Source organism: Tauraco erythrolophus, chromosome 4 (genome assembly GCF_009769465.1).
Source record: "Tauraco erythrolophus isolate bTauEry1 chromosome 4, bTauEry1.pri, whole genome shotgun sequence".
NCBI lineage: Eukaryota > Metazoa > Chordata > Aves > Musophagiformes > Musophagidae > Tauraco > Tauraco erythrolophus.
This window is the reverse complement of record NC_141468.1, coordinates 77,838,502-77,855,502: the sequence shown is the minus strand read 5'-3', so window position 1 is coordinate 77,855,502 and position 17,001 is coordinate 77,838,502. Positions and strand designations below refer to the sequence as shown.

Here is a 17,001-nt window from a genome sequence, read left to right as displayed (position 1 = left end):
CTTGTTGTATTAGGAAAATCATCTCTATAGGGCGGGAAAGGAGAAAACAAAGCAAGTCTTTTATTGTAAAGCTCTATGGTTAAGCAGAACAAATGCTTATCTTGTACTACCCTCAAAAAAAAAAAAAAAAAAAAGGATCATCTTTGGATTAATAAATCTAAACACAACAGTCACAAGAGACAGTTACCAGCACTGAAGGTTAGATATAAGAGGCAGCTCGAAATCAAAAACCAAACACAGCTATACTATGTTAATTGTATTGCAACACAGTATTTCAATACAGTAGCTTATTTTCTACCCCAGCCTTAGTGTTCTGATTTCTAAATCACTATAGCAATTTAATAAGAAAGATAGTTTCACTAATTGAAATTAAAGGCTAATTTTACCGGACCATTGTATAGACAGAATACAGATGGCAGTATTTACAAACCTGGAGACTGGTGTCTGCACATAGAAATTTAATTAAAAAATGAGTTTATATCAATCGTTTTTATTAGATATCAGCAGTTTACAAATTTGAGTTAAGAAATAAAGTTACAGAACGGAATTAGCTTGAGCTCATTCTTGGTTGTGAGGTTTTTTTCTTCAAGGTCATAATCATATTTATACAGGATGTCATCAGCAATAAATTCTAGACTGTCTAAAACACAGCCTCACTATTTTCTCATTCAGTATTTCATAATTTATCAAAAAACTAAGATTGTTCTAAACATTTTTAACAAGTATTTAATTAACTACTGTATTAGGCCCTTTAATATTTTTTTTCTATTTGTACACAATACAGATTTTTAAAAAGCACTTACGGATTCTATATTGCAATTATTTGTAACTTTCAAAACTAGGAATAAATAGATTGTTCCCATGACAAGATGAAGTCCACTATTCAATATACCACGTGTTTTGTCTTTTCTATACCTCACATCTAAGCACACAATTTTCTAGCAGGAATATTGTTTTAAAACACTAATTCCTCATCATTTTAATGCACATCAATTTATGACTGCAAGAGCTTCTACTTCCTGGTAAGCACAGGTTTAACTTAATTCTGTATTTTGCTACAGTCCACTAAACACCACTGCAGCATATGCTTGATTTACGTTTTCTTCTCCACGGCTCGTAAGATAGTCAGAAGACGAGTTATGTCTGGCGAGTAAGGATGCAACTGTACTGAGGTTTCTATCAGGAAGCCTCGTTCCAACGTACACGTCCATCCTTCTTTCTCTTTCCTGCCTCACAGCCAATAACAACAATAAAATAAAGCTTCCAGCATCTAACAATAAGGTCACTAAGAAATACAAGACTGCAAAGGGGAGGGAGGGGGAGCATATGCAGTGTAACGAGTTGCTACAACATTTCTGCTCTGTAAAGTGGAAATAGCAGTAAGAAGAGGCTGAGCCAGAAAGCTGCACAAGTAAACAAATATGCTGGAACAAGTAAAAACATCAACAGTCTTAAGGCAACCTTCATTCGAATCAGCAGTGTGATTACTTGTACGTAGCTGAAGAGAAATCCTTCTTTAGTGTACCTAATTATGTCGATACAAAAGATGTTATGAACCATATCGATCCTAGAAAAGTAACAAAAGAGAGACATGAGTATGTTTCCCATTTAAAGAAATTAGTTTTATCTACATTTGTAAAATAAACAGTAGTTTAATTCTTAAAGAAAATTGACCAGTGTTTACAGGAACTGGAGTTTAGCGTTAAACTCCAGAATAATTAGTCTGATTTTCAAACACCCAAGAGCTCCCACTGACCTCATACAGGAAATGCAAACTAACTGGAGCACAAAACATGCTTCACACTATTGAGACCAGGATGTCTTAATTTTGCGCACAAACGGAGATTAAAGGTATTACCGTCAAGACCATTAAAGAGCCAAAACAAGAGTTGGGCTAGACGATCACTGTAGGTCCCTCCCAACTGAACTACTCTATTCTGAGTTATGAACTATTACCACTTTAAAAATAAGGTGATCGTAAATAACTTCCACCATGCAATTTTTGTTTCAATTGTAAGAAAAGAAAGAAACTACATAAGGGAAAAGACAAAAAAGATATTCTGCAGAAGGAGAGCTATCAGCTACAGGTTTATTTTCAAAAAGATAACGATCTACTGTCTACCATGAGAGGTCTACAAATCTCGAAACCAAATTAATTCTTTTCTCCCTAAAGATGATTCCACAGCAGGAGCTGTGACACTAAATTCCTACAAAAAAACCCTTTAACTGAGGTTTAATACATGGTAAAATTTTTACTAACCTGTATAGATGTCATGACCCCATTAGCAAGTACAGAAAGTTTTCCAGCCACTGATTTCACTCCCTGTTTAAACTGAGCTATATCAGGAGCTGAAGGCAAGACGTTTGTAATATTGTAGCTTCCTAAAAGGAGAACACACACACAAAAAGAAAACAGAATTTTGTATTAAAAGCAGCTTTTTTTTTTCCCTCTGAAGTACAATATACTACTACGAGCACTAAATTCGAATGTCTGATCAACACTGTAAAAACCACTAGGCATAGATCTCTAATTTCTTAAGTGCATCTTCCTTTTATTTTTTTTTCAGTTGTTCATAATTCCACTCAGTGTGTCATCTTCCACACTTCATATTCCCAGCTGAGCAATTAATGTTTGGATAATGTATGATCTATTCTGCGCTTTCAGTCTTCTCCAATGTTATTTGTCTTGTATCCTAAGCAGCTGTTATTACCTTGCAAAAAGATAACGATCTACTGTCTACCATAAGAGGTCTACAAAGCTCGAAGCCAAATTCATTCTTTTCTCCCTAAAGATGATCCAACGGCAGGATCCGTGACACTAAATCGCTACAAAAAAAAAACTTTCACTGATGTTTAATACATGGTAATATTTTTACTAACCTGTATAGATGTCATGACCCCATTACTGGCACGCCTTAATATTGCAAAATACTTGGAAATATACTAAGCTAAATACCTGATACTGTAAAAGGCACAAATGGCACTAAAACAGCGCTGCAGAACAATGATCTTAGGAATAAATGGGGGTCCTGAGAGGAAGCATCTCAAAACAGATCATTTTCAAAATGCAGGCTGCAAACTTGCCATCGTGTCCTAGGAGCAGCATTGAGGCTGGTGAAACATCTGGAGAAGAAGTCCTATGTGGAGCAGCTGAGGGAACTGGGGTTGTTTAGCCTGGAGAAAAGGAGGCTCAGGGGAGACCTTCTCCTTTCTCACAACCACCTGAAAGGAGGTTGGAGTGAGGTGGGTGTTGGTCTCTTCTCCCAAGTAACAAGTGACAGGACAAGAGGAAATGGCCTTGAGTTGTGCCAGGGGAGGTTTAGATCGGATATTGGGAAAAATTTCTTCAACAAAATAGTTGTCATGGACTGGAACAGGCTATGCAGGGAAGTGGTTGAGTCACCATCTCCGGAGGTATTTAAAAGATGCGTAGAGGTGGCGCTTAGGGACATGGTTTAGTGTGGGACTTGGCAGTGCTAGGTTTATGGTTGGACTTGATGATCTTAAAGGTTTTTTCCAATCTAAATGATTCTATGATCCGTAAACTTAATTTAGGCGTGTAGCCAACTGATAGTTATGACCAGTCAGGACACAACCGGTACCTTGTGAGCAGTTACTGAACCTCAGAGAAGCTCGTCCAGCCGCAGACTCCACAACCTGCACAACTGTAACTCTTCCTGACAGCAGCTGCACACAGGACATTTCTGCACACTGGCAGCCTTTCCTTCTCCTTTTTTTCTTACCTTTTTTGTTGGGAGGAAGAGGAGAGGAGAGCAAGAACCTGCAGGCTCCTCTTTTCATGGGAAATTTAAGGCACCCGCCTCATTAGCAGGCTGAGACAGACATTGCTGTGGGTAATTTGATTTATCTAAGTGGCTGACTCCATAGTCACGTTCAGAGAGCGTCCCACTCCACTCCTTAAAGCCACCTAGTAGTAGCCGTTTCTACAATGCACAGGCATACTTATCTATAGATTATTTTCAAAAATTCACCGTCACCGAGACAGCTCTATTTCTGAACTGCAATTCTGACTTCCTTATGATCTGTTCCACTTACCAAATGCTTCAGCATTTTTGTTACTAAGGTCAGAGCCACAGAAATAAAATTTGCAGTTATAAATAACCTGAGAAACGCCCTAACCACTTCTCAGCCACAAGCAGTTTCTCATGTTTTTCTGGTTATGTAGGGTTCTCTGAAAAACTTCTTGTAAATAAGACAGGAGAGCAACTGCTTTTCTTGTCATTCCCTTCAAAAGCAGCATGTACAAGCCAGCCCTCTGACACGTCATCTTTCAAAACCAACAGGTCTGAAATAATGCAAAGTAAAAGCGCTTTCTTGCAGCCCCCTCTTTTCAATAAACAGCTCCTACAGCATTCTCTACAAAAGCAAGCATCCCCAAACTGTTCTACCCTAAAATCTCAGCAGTGCTTATAAAAACAACTTTAGATTCAAAGGACATTTTATTCTGGCAAGGACCCCTGAATTACAGCAGCGTTTTTGTTGCCCGCCTCTGGTCTCCTGATTACCTTTATTTTATGGAACTAATGATGGCCTTGGCAATAATTCAACACTAGACAAGTTATCAGTGCAGTAAAATTTCTCCAAGAAGGGCCATTGTCAAAAGATAGTCTTTGAGGTGAGGTGTGTAACAGAAAAACATGCAAGAAAGGCAGATTCTGCAGACTGAATACAGTATGAATTTTAATATACAAACTATTAATTCCTGGTATGTTTTTTCCTCATTTTAGAGCAGTCAACAACCCACAAAATTCAGCAGAAGTTTAGTCTTTGTAATATAACTTTACATTTACTGTTGGGCAACATGCCAGTCACAGAGAGTAACTAACCTCAAGTTGCAGGCAGGTATTTTTCATTCCCCCATTAGGAACCTCCGCATTCCCCCACAAGCCCCAAGAACCTTTCCGAGTGGTCAATCATGAATAAACATGTGTGCACAATTCACATACACACAGTAAACATTATGTAATTGCCTGTAAGTACCCTTATTCAGAACATGGTGAGAATTTTATTACATATATGTATGTATGTGTACATAGAAAGGCACATTCATATACATACATACAGAGATCTCTCCCTCACACAATTTGCCCCATCTTTCGCTTATATTTACCTTTTCCTAGCTCATTCTCTTATTCATTACTGTGTAAAAACCCCACATATCACACAAATTAAAAGGAAAAAATAATTCCACATAAAATAATTTATATGCAAGAAAACTAGAAGAAAAAGGACGAATAAAGTACTATTCAACACTAACTAGATAACACAGTAATATTTGTTACCACAATCCCATATATTATTGAGAACATTATCATTTACAAATTCAGAAAGAAACGCTATTTCTTTGCTTGCATTCCCATCACCTTTTTTAATCACAAGTATGGCACCATGTTGCAGATATTCTTCAAAGTGGCTAAAGTAACTTACTGTGATTTCTGCTGTATGTCTCCCCCCCTCCTTAACTTTTTTTTTAACATTTCAGTTGACTAAAATCCAGCTTAAGTAACTGGTAACAGGAGCTATTTCTCTACAAGCCAGCGTATTCAAAACTTGCTTTCAGGGGATCAAAACTGAACAGTCACATGGCTTTTTTTTCTTCCAACTTTTCCAAAGTAAAATCAGATGCTGCATACTGTTTGCTTTTCCAGTCTATTTCTATAATTACTCACAGATTTCGAGTTCTTCAATAATTCTTTTTATCTATTTTTTAACAAGTTACGAAATAAAACTGATCAGGTCAATAAACTATTCCAGTATTTCTTACCTTTTCTATTTCACATTACTGCACTATCCAAAAAGCATGTTGGAAAGAAAACAAGAGAGATTTTCAATAGCCTAAGGGGCTACTTTTCAGTCAATCTAATCTAATACTTCTTCCTTTCTAATTTGATGAATGATACTCTCCAGTGCAAGGTGTTCCAACAAATCTTTTAAACAGACAAACCAATCGCTAAATTTCCTTAATAATTTGGCAAGACCAGTGTCAGAAGAGATATCCCAATGAATGGATATGCCATGCAACAGATTACACAGGAATTTCAAGCCCACTAACATTTTATTAATGATTCCTCTTAGATTCAATCTTATTATGATAGCCATTTTCACATATATGTTACTTACAGTAACTTTAAAAAAAATCTACCCGATAGTCAATTTAGGTGTTGTCTCATTTGTTTTTATCATAAAATATTACAGTTTTTCTTTTGATAAAAATTATTTACAATATAGTCAGTCTATCATTTGCAACGAGTCACATCAAAAATGCAGTATAAAGCATTGAACATACTCAACTGAAAATACAGAACTTGATTTTTTTTTTGTTGTTTTAAATAATGACTACACCTGTTATGCTTGTTTGACCTACAAGCAATAATTATGCTTACTACACTTTGCACACTTCTTGCAGAACAGAGTGACAGCTAGCTGCTAGTGGAACTAGTAGCAGAGTACTGGAGCATTTCCTGCTGCATGCTACAGTTTCTCACTTTGTTCAATACGTACCTGCTGGTTGTTTTTTCTGATCTTCAAACAAGTCAGCTGAACTTATAGAGGAGCTTCCAGAAAGTCTTTCTAGTCGAGCCCTTGCTTCATACTAGGAAAGAATTGAGAAGAAAAAGTATTGTAGCAGTATGCTGTCATCTTTTGAGGTCCTGCCAGATAATTAATGATGACGATCTTCACCCATAGATACAGTTTTAGAATATAGAAATCCAGCTGAAGTTGACCGTTCTGAAAGCTGTTCCCATTTCATAGTTTTGATGACTTACACGGTGTGAGTATGTCATCATCTCAACTCATTTCTGAGTTGATGAAAAAGCGACATTTACCATTGAAACACCAAGAGGCTTACTCACTGTTAGCTACCCTAAAAAAGGGGATTGCTGAAAAGGCAGAGGAGAATAAACTACACAACCCTTAAAAACAACAACTCAAAAACGTGAACTGCAGTGACTGGGTAGGATAAGGAAAAAGCACTGCCGTTAGCATGATGCTAATAATCACATGATGCTTATAATTCAACTTTTTCTGAGTTCCCTAGGAATGGTAATACATTGAACACAATTTTTTACATTACTCTTTACATTGTTAATTTTTGATTAAAAATAGTTTTTTTAAAAACGATCCCTCGCCTCCAAAATGTAATATAATATTAATCTGGTCTTTATTTCTAGATTGCACTAGAAATCCCACTTGCAGCTGCAACTCCTTAAAAGGAAATACTAAACTATCAGAGTTATCAGAGACCTTTACGTTTCTATCAAATATTCAAGCGGATGTAATTCTGTAAGTTTACTAATTCTACCAATTTTAACTATTTATTGCCTCCTCTTTATACAAGAACACCATGTTTACGTAGAAGAATAATTTAGCATTCAAAAATATTTATCACCGCTTTCGACTTACATCAGCATGATCTTGCCTTCCAAAATACATGTCTGATGAAATTGCTTTTACATTGCCAAATTTTTTTTGTGCCTCATCTGTGTTTGAAGATGGTTCATATTCAGGCTTACGACGAGATGCAGGCCTAAAAGAAAAATAACTGCATTAGTGAGCGTAACTTTTATTTTCATCACAGAAGACTGAAATAAATCAAACAAGAAGCACTATCATCTTTGCTTTGTGAAGCCCAAAATTATAATAGTGATTTTTTGTTGATAAAAAATAAATCAGTGTCAACCCAGGATAAAGAAATTCAGATAACAAAGTTGATATAGCAGCAAATAAAATTTCAGTGACAGTTTTACAAGATGGTGAACATAGATTATTTCAAATTCTTTAATCTTGTATCTTTATTTTCAGAGTTCATTTAAAAAGCAAGACAAAATTATGTCAAGGACAGAAAATTTCTACAAAACCTCAAAAAAAACAACATACCATGTCAGTGAAATTTAGATTTAAAAATAATAGTACAAAAAGGTTCAACATCCTTTGAATTGTCACTGCCTTCCACCTCAAACATACGTACTCAATAATTGCCTTTTTTTTTTTCTTTTTTTTTTTTTTTAAAAGTACATGTACTGAAATAAGGAAGTAATAGCATTATGGACATGAACCCCTATTTTGTGTAATATACATCACTGATCCACTCTTTAGGAAACAACAGAATATGCTTGTGTTAAAAAAAAAGTTGTACTTGAGCGTACAAACTGCATTTTACAGGTAAATGAAAAATACAGTTTTAAGTAAGAAGAACAGAAGCAGAAAATACCAACCAAGCACACAAACCCCCACTTTCTTACATTTTGCACTTGATTACAAAAATAAAAACAGAGTTGTCAAAGAAGAAATACATTAATTTTTTATCATCACCACAATTAGACCTGCTGTTTGCAAGTATCTTCAATACCTTCCTCCTAAAAGCTGAGTACCCTACAGTTTCATTCGTTTGGTAACTGGGTTCTGTTCGGTTCATTAGGCAATAAACAAAGCAAGAAAAGCAAGTATGTTCTCAGAGCAGTGCAAATATTTGGAGTTTCTCTCCAAATCTTTTGTCTACTTCTTTTTTTTGCTGAAACGCTTTGGAAATTACACACATTGTACAGCACTAAGCAAAACCAACAGTGTTTCAAATGTAAACAGGAAATTCAGCTCACAAAAGAAACTCAGCCAGGAAGTCTCTTGACTGCTGGTGAATGTTAGGGCCAAATCCTCCCTCTAGACTTACAAAAAAAACCCCACTACTATGACCAGTACTCAAACCATATTAACAAGCTTGGGCTTTCTGTACAAAAATCAGGTTTTCTTGGTATACCTGTCTGAAAATCCTGGACTTTTTGAAGTTAACACTATATCAACATCTCTACTATTATTTTCTTTCTTCCACAAAGAATCTGAATTGTCATCCCATTTAGAGAAAGTGCTGCTCCTCAAATCTGAAGAATCATAGTACCTAAAATAAAAGAAAAAAAAAATATTGAAAAAGTGGGAACTTTATATTGTTAGATAAACATTGCTATAAGTGTTCACTAGCAAGTAAGTTTTCAGCACAATGACAGTTGTCAGTGAATAATCTGGATTTCATAATACCGGTTAGAAGCTTCGTACAGTTGAATCCAATGGATTTTTGGGTTTTATACACACATATTTAACCAACTGAAAAGTCTGGCCTTTCTTTAGATTGGATATGGTCATGAATATGCAGCGGACTGCCTGAAAGACATGGTCCCACCAAAACCAGCAAAGTTCTCATTACTTCAAAGTACTACATCTTCTTTAGGGTCACTGGGAAGAACATTGTCAAGATACCTGGTTGGTTTAAAAAGAACTCTAAGAAAACTTCAGGACAGACCCTGCGAGCAAGACACCAAAACAACCCTTCAAGGCAGTCTGCTCATAAAGCCCTGACACTCCATGCTAAGATACCAGCTATGGAAAAAGCCACCATGACTTTCAAGGCACTTTGAACACTCCAGAGATCCAAAAGCACCCAACCATCCCATGGCATCCAGTTGTGCTGTGGTCCCACATGGGGCAAAGTTTTCTAACTAAGGGGCTGATAGAGGCTAATCTCACAGTTCCATACAGGTCAGTATCTAAGATATGCAAGCAGAGAAATCTACTCCCATTTTCTGAGGCATCAACAAACATAGTTCGGAACAGTAAGGAAAGCTCTTGTCTCTGGTTCTGTATATTTTTTTTAATACAAATATTAAATACCTCTGAGTTTTGTGAGATGTTTCAATAAAACAAAGCTAAAGAATATATTTCTGAAAAGTGAGTCTTAACTTAGTAAGACAATCTTCTCTTGCATTTCAAAACTGCAGGGAAAACACAAACAGAAAGGAAAGGAAAAAAATAAAGAAGCACCCTTGTCAGTTTCGGTAGTACATTATCTTGATGTTTTCCCATTTGATTATCTACATGTATCTAAACATATATGGAAAATACTTGGAAAAAAAAAAAACAACACCAAAATGACAAACCACAACTATTAAAATGTCAAAGATTAAGAACTTCCCTTTGTGGTTAAATAAACTTTCTTACAAGTTTGGATATGACCAGGATCAGGAGTAAGATGACTGAACCAACAGGAGGCTAGCAGAATGAAATCACTGAATAGAACAAGCACACGATAATACAGTTTGCACCTGCATTTTGTGAAAAGCACTCTTTTAAAAAAAAAGTTCTCCATGTCTGTGTTATACATAGTTAGGACATTGTGTTTGTGAGAAATGTGACAGCTTCAGAAGCAAGGTCTCCCACCACTGCACATGGAAAATAGCAGGGGCAGATCTGGAATGAACTACAAAAAGTAGGAGTTTCTCCTCTTCTCTTCTGACAGACAAAGGGAAGTGCATTTAGCACTCTGAGTGAAGAAGACTCACTGCAATGCAATCTTTATCTACACAATCTCATCCCACAGGGTGAATGTTACACCCAGTAGCTTCTTGAAGATATTTTTTGCTGCTAAATGAGGCTTTTTACTCCCTCTACCTTGTTTTCAGTGCAATATCACATGTAAAATAAATAAAAGGCAGGCAGAAACTCCCAGACAAGAGCGGTACAACACCTGAAAGTAGTTGGTCTTCCTAATTTCTTCGTTCAGCTGCCCCTCTCCCTTACAGCAGCTTAGAAACATGGCAAGGCACTACATGATTTTCTACAAACAGGGTAATTTTATTTTGGCCTGACTTCTCAGTGTCTATGTCATATGTTCCTATGGTAGCAGATTGTAGAAGCACAGTACACAACCTGCAAGGAAGCTACTACATAGCAACACTGTTATTCCTGCCCACCTCATGAAGAAGCCACAGCAATCTTTAGAAGCTCCATTTGGGTGTGAAATAACAAACAAGGCGTGTCTATATGTATAAAGCTATCCAGTCTCACAATGGCCATCAAAATCACAGCACGGGGCAGGGTCTACAGGAGCTGATTTGAATAAAATGACTTCTTTTCTCCATCCTTCCTTTTCGGATTTTCATAACTTTGCAAAATACTTCTTCAGTATTACGGCAGGGCCGAGAGAGAAAGAAAAACTACATTTAATAAAATATAGAATTTTACATTGTTATGTTAAAAGATTTCATTAACTGTAACAAAAAGAAAAATTAAAATCCAAGGATTTTGAGAGGCTTCAATTATATATCTAAACCTTGAGACACTTAGCTTGCTTAATCTACAGATACTTATCAGCACTCTAATATCCAGCATGATTATTTTGCTTTTGGGCATATACTAAGATAATATCACAATGACTTTACCTATATTTCAAAGTCACAGCTTGGAATAAAGGCTAATAACCACCTTACAAACTGTACCAAGTTCAACAATCTGACTTTGAACTTTCTCTAAAGAGAGTGAATCTATATACCAACTCCAATCAGGTTCTACTATTCCTATAACTAGAAGAACAAGAGCCAGGAACAGCTAGGTCACAATTTATCTTCTAATTATTGAACCAAAACACATTAAAAAGCCTATTCCATAATTCATCCTTTGTCTGTCAGTAGGCTTATGAGTAATTTGAGAGCAGTAACAGTTCTATTCAAGAACAAATAGAGAAGCACTGAAATGATACATTTTATTTTACCAGACTGCTGCCAGTTCACTCTGTATCGTATTTGCATTTCTGCCACTAGTGATTACACTACCAAGTAATGACACAAAAGCCTTTGTGTTTTTATTTGCCTGTCTACAAGTAACTAGATACAATTTTTCATATTTCTGCGGCACCAATCCAATAAAGGCAGTTTAGAAAAGCAACACCTGTTTCTATCTATCAGTCCTATCTATCAGAAACAGCTGGTTTATTGCAATTACTGCCTGTAGGGCTAATAATTTTTCTTCTCCCTCCCAACAGCAGTATTTTGTAATTTGCACTGCATTCATGCTCTGATCAAAAATTCGTCAATTATCTTTTGCTTACGTTTAATGTTCAAATACATAAAAGTCTATGAAGTCTATCAGATAAGACTGCAGATATCTACACAACACATCCAACACACAATACCTTAAAAAGATTTAAATTTTTGCATTTGGCATGCATCCAGATCAAAGAGTGATGAAACTAGTATATCTTATTATCAGACTTCGATACTTGTTTAATTTTTAATTGAATGGTGAGGACAGTATCGCAAGGGGAAAAAAAGAATGAACACAAGTCATTCTGACAAAAAATTCACTGGATTCAGTATACAGCCAATAAAAGCTTATATGGCAACTATCTGTGCAACTAGACCCTGACAAAACCTGTAAACATGTAATTCAGATACCTCCTTCTCAGAGAAAGTAACTACTCTTTGTAAATACATCTGTCATCGAGGTAAGGTCAATTACACAGAATCACAGAATGTTAGGGATTGGAAGGGACCTCAAAGGATCATCTAGTCCAATCCCCCTGCCGGAGCAGGACCACCTAGATCAGATCACACAAGAACGCGTCCAGGCGGGTTTGGAACATCTCCAGAGAAGGAATCATAGAATCATCATAGAATCGTTAGGGCTGGAAGGGACCTTCAAAGGTCATCTAGTCCAACCCCCCTGCAAGGAACAGGGATATCTCCAACTAGATCAGGTTGCTCAGGGCCTCATCCAACCGGGCCTTGAACTTCTCCAGGGATGGAGCATCCACCACCTCTCTGGGCAACCTGTTCCAGTGTTCTACAACTCTCATGGTAAAAAATTTTTTCCTAATATCCAACCTGAATCTACCTCCCTTTATTTTAAAACCATTACCCCTTGTCCTATCACAACTGGCCCTCCTGAACAGCCTCTCCCCATCTTTCTTGTAGGCCCCCTTGAGGTACTGGAAGACCGCTATAAGGTCACCCCGGAGCCTCCTCTTCTCCAGGCTGAACAGCCCCAACTCTTTCAGCCTGTCCTCATAGGAAAGGTGCTCCAGCCCTCTTATCATCTTCGTGGCCCTCCTCTGGACCCTCTCCAACTGGTCCATGTCCTTCTTATGTTGGGGACTCCAGAACTGGACGCAATACTCCAAGTGAGGTCTCATGAGGGCAGAGTAGAGGGGGAGAATCACCTCCCTCGACCTGCTGGCCACGCTCCTCTTGATGCAGCCCAGGACGCGGTTGGCCTTCTGGGCCGCAAGAGCACATTGCCGGCTCATATTGAGCTTCTCGTCCACCAGTACTCCCAAGTCCTTCTCCTCAGGGCTGCTCACGATCCATTCTCCACCCAGTCTGTATTTGTGCCTGGGATTGCCATGACCCAGATGTAGGACCTTGCACTTGGCCTGGTTAAACTTCATGAGGTTGGTACGGGCCCACCTCTCCAGCCTGTCGAGGTCCCTCTGGATGGCATCCCTCCCTTCCAGCGTGTCAACGGCACCACACAGCTTGGTGTCATCGGCGAACTTGCTGAGGGTGCACTCCATGCCACTGTCCACGTCACCGACAAAGATGTTGAAGAGGGCCGGGCCCAACACGGACCCCTGAGGGACTCCACTCGTGACCGGTCTCCACATGGACATCGAGCCGTTGACCACTACTCTCTGAGTACGGCCATTGAGCCAATTCCTTATCCACCGACTGGTCCATCCATCAAACCCATGCCTCTCTAGTTTAGAGAGAAGAATGTCGTGCGGGACAGTGTCAAAAGCTTTGCACAAGTCCAGGTAGATGACATCCGTTGGTCGACCCTTGTCCACCGATGTTGTCACCCCATCATAAAAGGCCACCAAGTTGGTCAGGCACGATCTGCCTTTGGTGAAGCCATGTTGGCTGTCACCCACCACCTCCTTGCTCTCCATGTGCCTTAGCATGGTTCCCAGGAGAATCTGCTCCATGACCTTGCCAGGCACAGAGGTGAGGCTGACCGGCCTGTAGTTGCCCGGGTCCTCCTTGTTCCCCTTTTTAAAAATGGGGGTTATGTTCCCTCTCTTCCAGTCATCGGGGACCTCGCCAGACCGCCACGACTTCTCAAATACAATGGCCAGTGGCTTGGCAACTTCATCCGCCAGTTCCTTCAGGACCCGCGGATAGATCTCATCAGGTCCCATGGACTTGTGCACCTTCAAGTTCCTCAGATGTTCCCGAACCTGCTCTTCAAGTACAGTTGGCGGTGGTTCATCCTTACAGTCCCTGCTAGTTCTTTCCACAGCTTGGGTGGTAAGACAAGAGGCTTTATCAGTGAAGACTGAGGCAAAAAATTCATTGAGTACCTCAGCCTTCTCTATGTCCCGGGTGACCAGAGCACCAGTATCCTTCCGGAGGGGGCCTACGTTCTCCTTGGACTTCCTTTTGTCCCCTACATACCTATAGAAGCTTTTCTTATTGCTTTTTATATCCCTTGCCAAATTCAATTCCTTCAGGGCTTTAGCCTTCCTCACTTCATCCCTGGTCACTCGTACAGCTTCTCTGTATTCCTCCCAGGCTATCTGTCTCCGCTTCCACCCTCTGTAGGCTAACCTCTTCATTTTCAGTTGGTCCAGGAGCTCCTTGCTCATCCACGCAGGCCTCCTGGTCATTTTGCCCGACTTGTTCTTCATCGGGATGCACCTCTGCTGAGCTTGGAGGAGGTGCTCCTTGAATGTGGACCAACTTTCCTGGGCCCCTCGTCCCTCCAGGGCCGCCTCCCACGGCACTTTGCCCATCAAGTCCTTGAAGAGGCCGAAGTCCGCCTTCTTGAAGTCTAGGGTACAGAGTTTGCTGAATGGTTTCCTTGCTGCCCCATGGATCTTGAACTCCACCGTGTCGTGGTCACTGCAGCCAAGGCTGTCCTTAAGTTTCACATCACCCACCAGTCCCTCCCTGTTGGTGAGCACAAGGTCGAGCATGGCACCCCTCCTTGTCGGCTCCTCTATCACCTGCAGGAGGTAGTTGTCATCCACGCATTCCAGGAACCTCCTGGACTGTCTGTGCCCTGCCGTATTGTCTCTCCAACAGATGTCAGGGTGGTTGAAGTCCCCCATGAGGACCAGGGCTTGTGACCGCGAGGCTGCTCCTATCTGGCTATAAAGCGCCTCATCTGCTCTGTCCTCCTGGCCAGGAGGCCTGTAACAGAACCCTACCGTAACATCCCCTATCCGTCCCCATCCTCTAATCTTGACCCATAAGCTCTCTGTCAGCTTAGGAGACTCCACAACCTCTCTGGGCAGCCTGTTCCAGTGTTCTGCTACCCTTACTGGGAAGAAGTTCTTTCTCATGTTTCAGCAGAACCTCCTATGTTCCAGCTTATATCCATTTCCCCTTGTCCTATCATTGGATGCCAGTGAGAAGAGCCTGGCTCCATCCTCATGACAGTCACCCTTTACATATTGATAAACATGAATGAGGTCCCCCCTCAGTCACCTCTTCTCCAAGCTAAGGAGACCCAGTTCCCTCAGCCTTTCCTCAGAAGGGAGATGCTCCACTCCCTTAATCATCTTTGTTGCCCTGCGCTGGACTCTCTCAAGCAGTTCCTTGTCCTTCTTGAACTGAGGGACCCCGAATTGGACACAATATTCCAGATGCGGCCTCACCAGGGCAGAGTAGAGGGGGAGGAGAACCTCCTTGACCTACTAACCACACCCCTTCTAATACACCCCAGGATGCCATTGGCCTTCTTGGCCACAAGGGCACATTGCTGGCTCATGGTCATCCTGCTGTCCACCAGGACCCCCAGGTCCCTTTCCTCTGTGCTGCTCCCCAACAGTTCAGTCCCCAACTTGTACTGGTACATGGGGTTGTTCTTACCCAAATGCAAGACTCTACACTTGCCCTTGTTGTATTTAATTAAATTTCTCCCCGCCCAACTCTCCAGCCTGTCCAGGTCTCTCTGAATGGCAGCACAGCCTTCAGGTGTGTCAGCCACTCCTCCCAGTTTAGTGTCATCAGCAAACTTGCTGACCATGCACTCTATCCCCTCATCCAAGTCATTGATGAATATGTTAAACAATACAGGTCCCAGTACCGACCCTTGAGAGACTCCACTGGATACAGGCCTCCAACTGGATTCTGTCCCATTGACCACTACTCTCTGGCTTCTATCCTTCAGCCAGTTCACAATCCACCTCACTATCCGATCATCCAGACCACCTCAGTTTGGCTGTGAGGATGCCGTGGGAGACTGTGTCAAATGCTTTACTGAAGTCAAGATAGACCACATCCACTGCTCTACCATCATCCACCCACTGGGTGATGTCCTCATAAAAGGCTAGCAGGTTTGTCAGGCACGACTTCCCCTTAGTGAAGCCATGTTGACTGCCCCTAATGACCCTCTTATCCTTGATATGCCTAGAGACAGCACCAAGGATAATTACCAATTACTTCACAACCTTCTGATTCAGGTGTTCCCTGAAAATATGCCACGTGCGTAGACGTGCCCATGGTCTTCTGTTTTGATCTTAAGTTCAAAATATATTGTGTGTATTTGAATATGTAACTTGCACATACTTCTGCCCCCACTCAAAATACAAAGTTTATACATTACCTTGAACTAGAAGAGAAATATGAGTCTTCTGCATCATCGGTGTACCTTTTCTTCGGCTTCGCAATTGCAGGTGTTTCCTGCTCTATTGTTTGCATATCTGAGGTGACTGAGTGAGAAATGCCACTGGAGACAGGAAGAAAATAAGCAGGTAAAGAGATGACAAAGCTCACACACAAATGAAATGAAAGCCCAAATCTAGTTTCTGAAGTTTGCTGATAAAGCCCAAGCTATACAAACATTTACAAAGAAAGGAGGAATTAAAAAAAAAAAAAAAAGCCCTGGAAAACTCAACTGTAGTTCTCTCAAGTAGTGACAGGACTTCTAAACACACAGACCATTTCAAAAACTGGAAAACACAGCAACGTGACTTTTTCTGAATTGCATAGACCATACTTAGGTTGGTGCTGTTCCCTGGAAACATCCTGCCTAGGATCCTCACAGTAAGCTAATGAAGGCAAACACTCTGCAGACATCCTACAATTTAGGTTAGCACCTGTCTGGCAGGTTAAAACTTAAACCTATCAGAAGCAATCCTGCCCCTTCCCCCTAACAAACAGTAGATTCTTTGACAATATTGTTTAAGTTTCCATAACACACTTCAGTATATGT

General features: G+C 40.1%; 1 protein-coding gene across 2 annotated transcripts in view; it reads right to left on the bottom strand.

Annotated features, from left to right (window-relative positions):
* Nucleotides 1–445: 445 nt before the first annotated feature.
* ARFGAP3 (ARF GTPase activating protein 3) overlaps nucleotides 446–17,001 on the bottom strand; it is a 40,456-nt gene continuing 23,900 nt past the window's right edge. For both annotated transcript variants that reach the window (XM_086611236.1, XM_086611235.1), the window contains exons 11-16: nucleotides 16,393–16,515; nucleotides 8,777–8,914; nucleotides 7,426–7,549; nucleotides 6,523–6,613; nucleotides 2,261–2,382; nucleotides 446–1,567 (exon numbers count right to left, since the gene is read on the bottom strand). In XM_086611236.1, coding sequence (XP_086467362.1) covers nucleotides 1,550–1,567; nucleotides 2,261–2,382; nucleotides 6,523–6,613; nucleotides 7,426–7,549; nucleotides 8,777–8,914; nucleotides 16,393–16,515 — 616 coding nt within the window. In that variant the 3' untranslated portion in view covers nucleotides 446–1,549. The remainder of the gene's footprint in view (nucleotides 1,568–2,260; nucleotides 2,383–6,522; nucleotides 6,614–7,425; nucleotides 7,550–8,776; nucleotides 8,915–16,392; nucleotides 16,516–17,001) is intronic.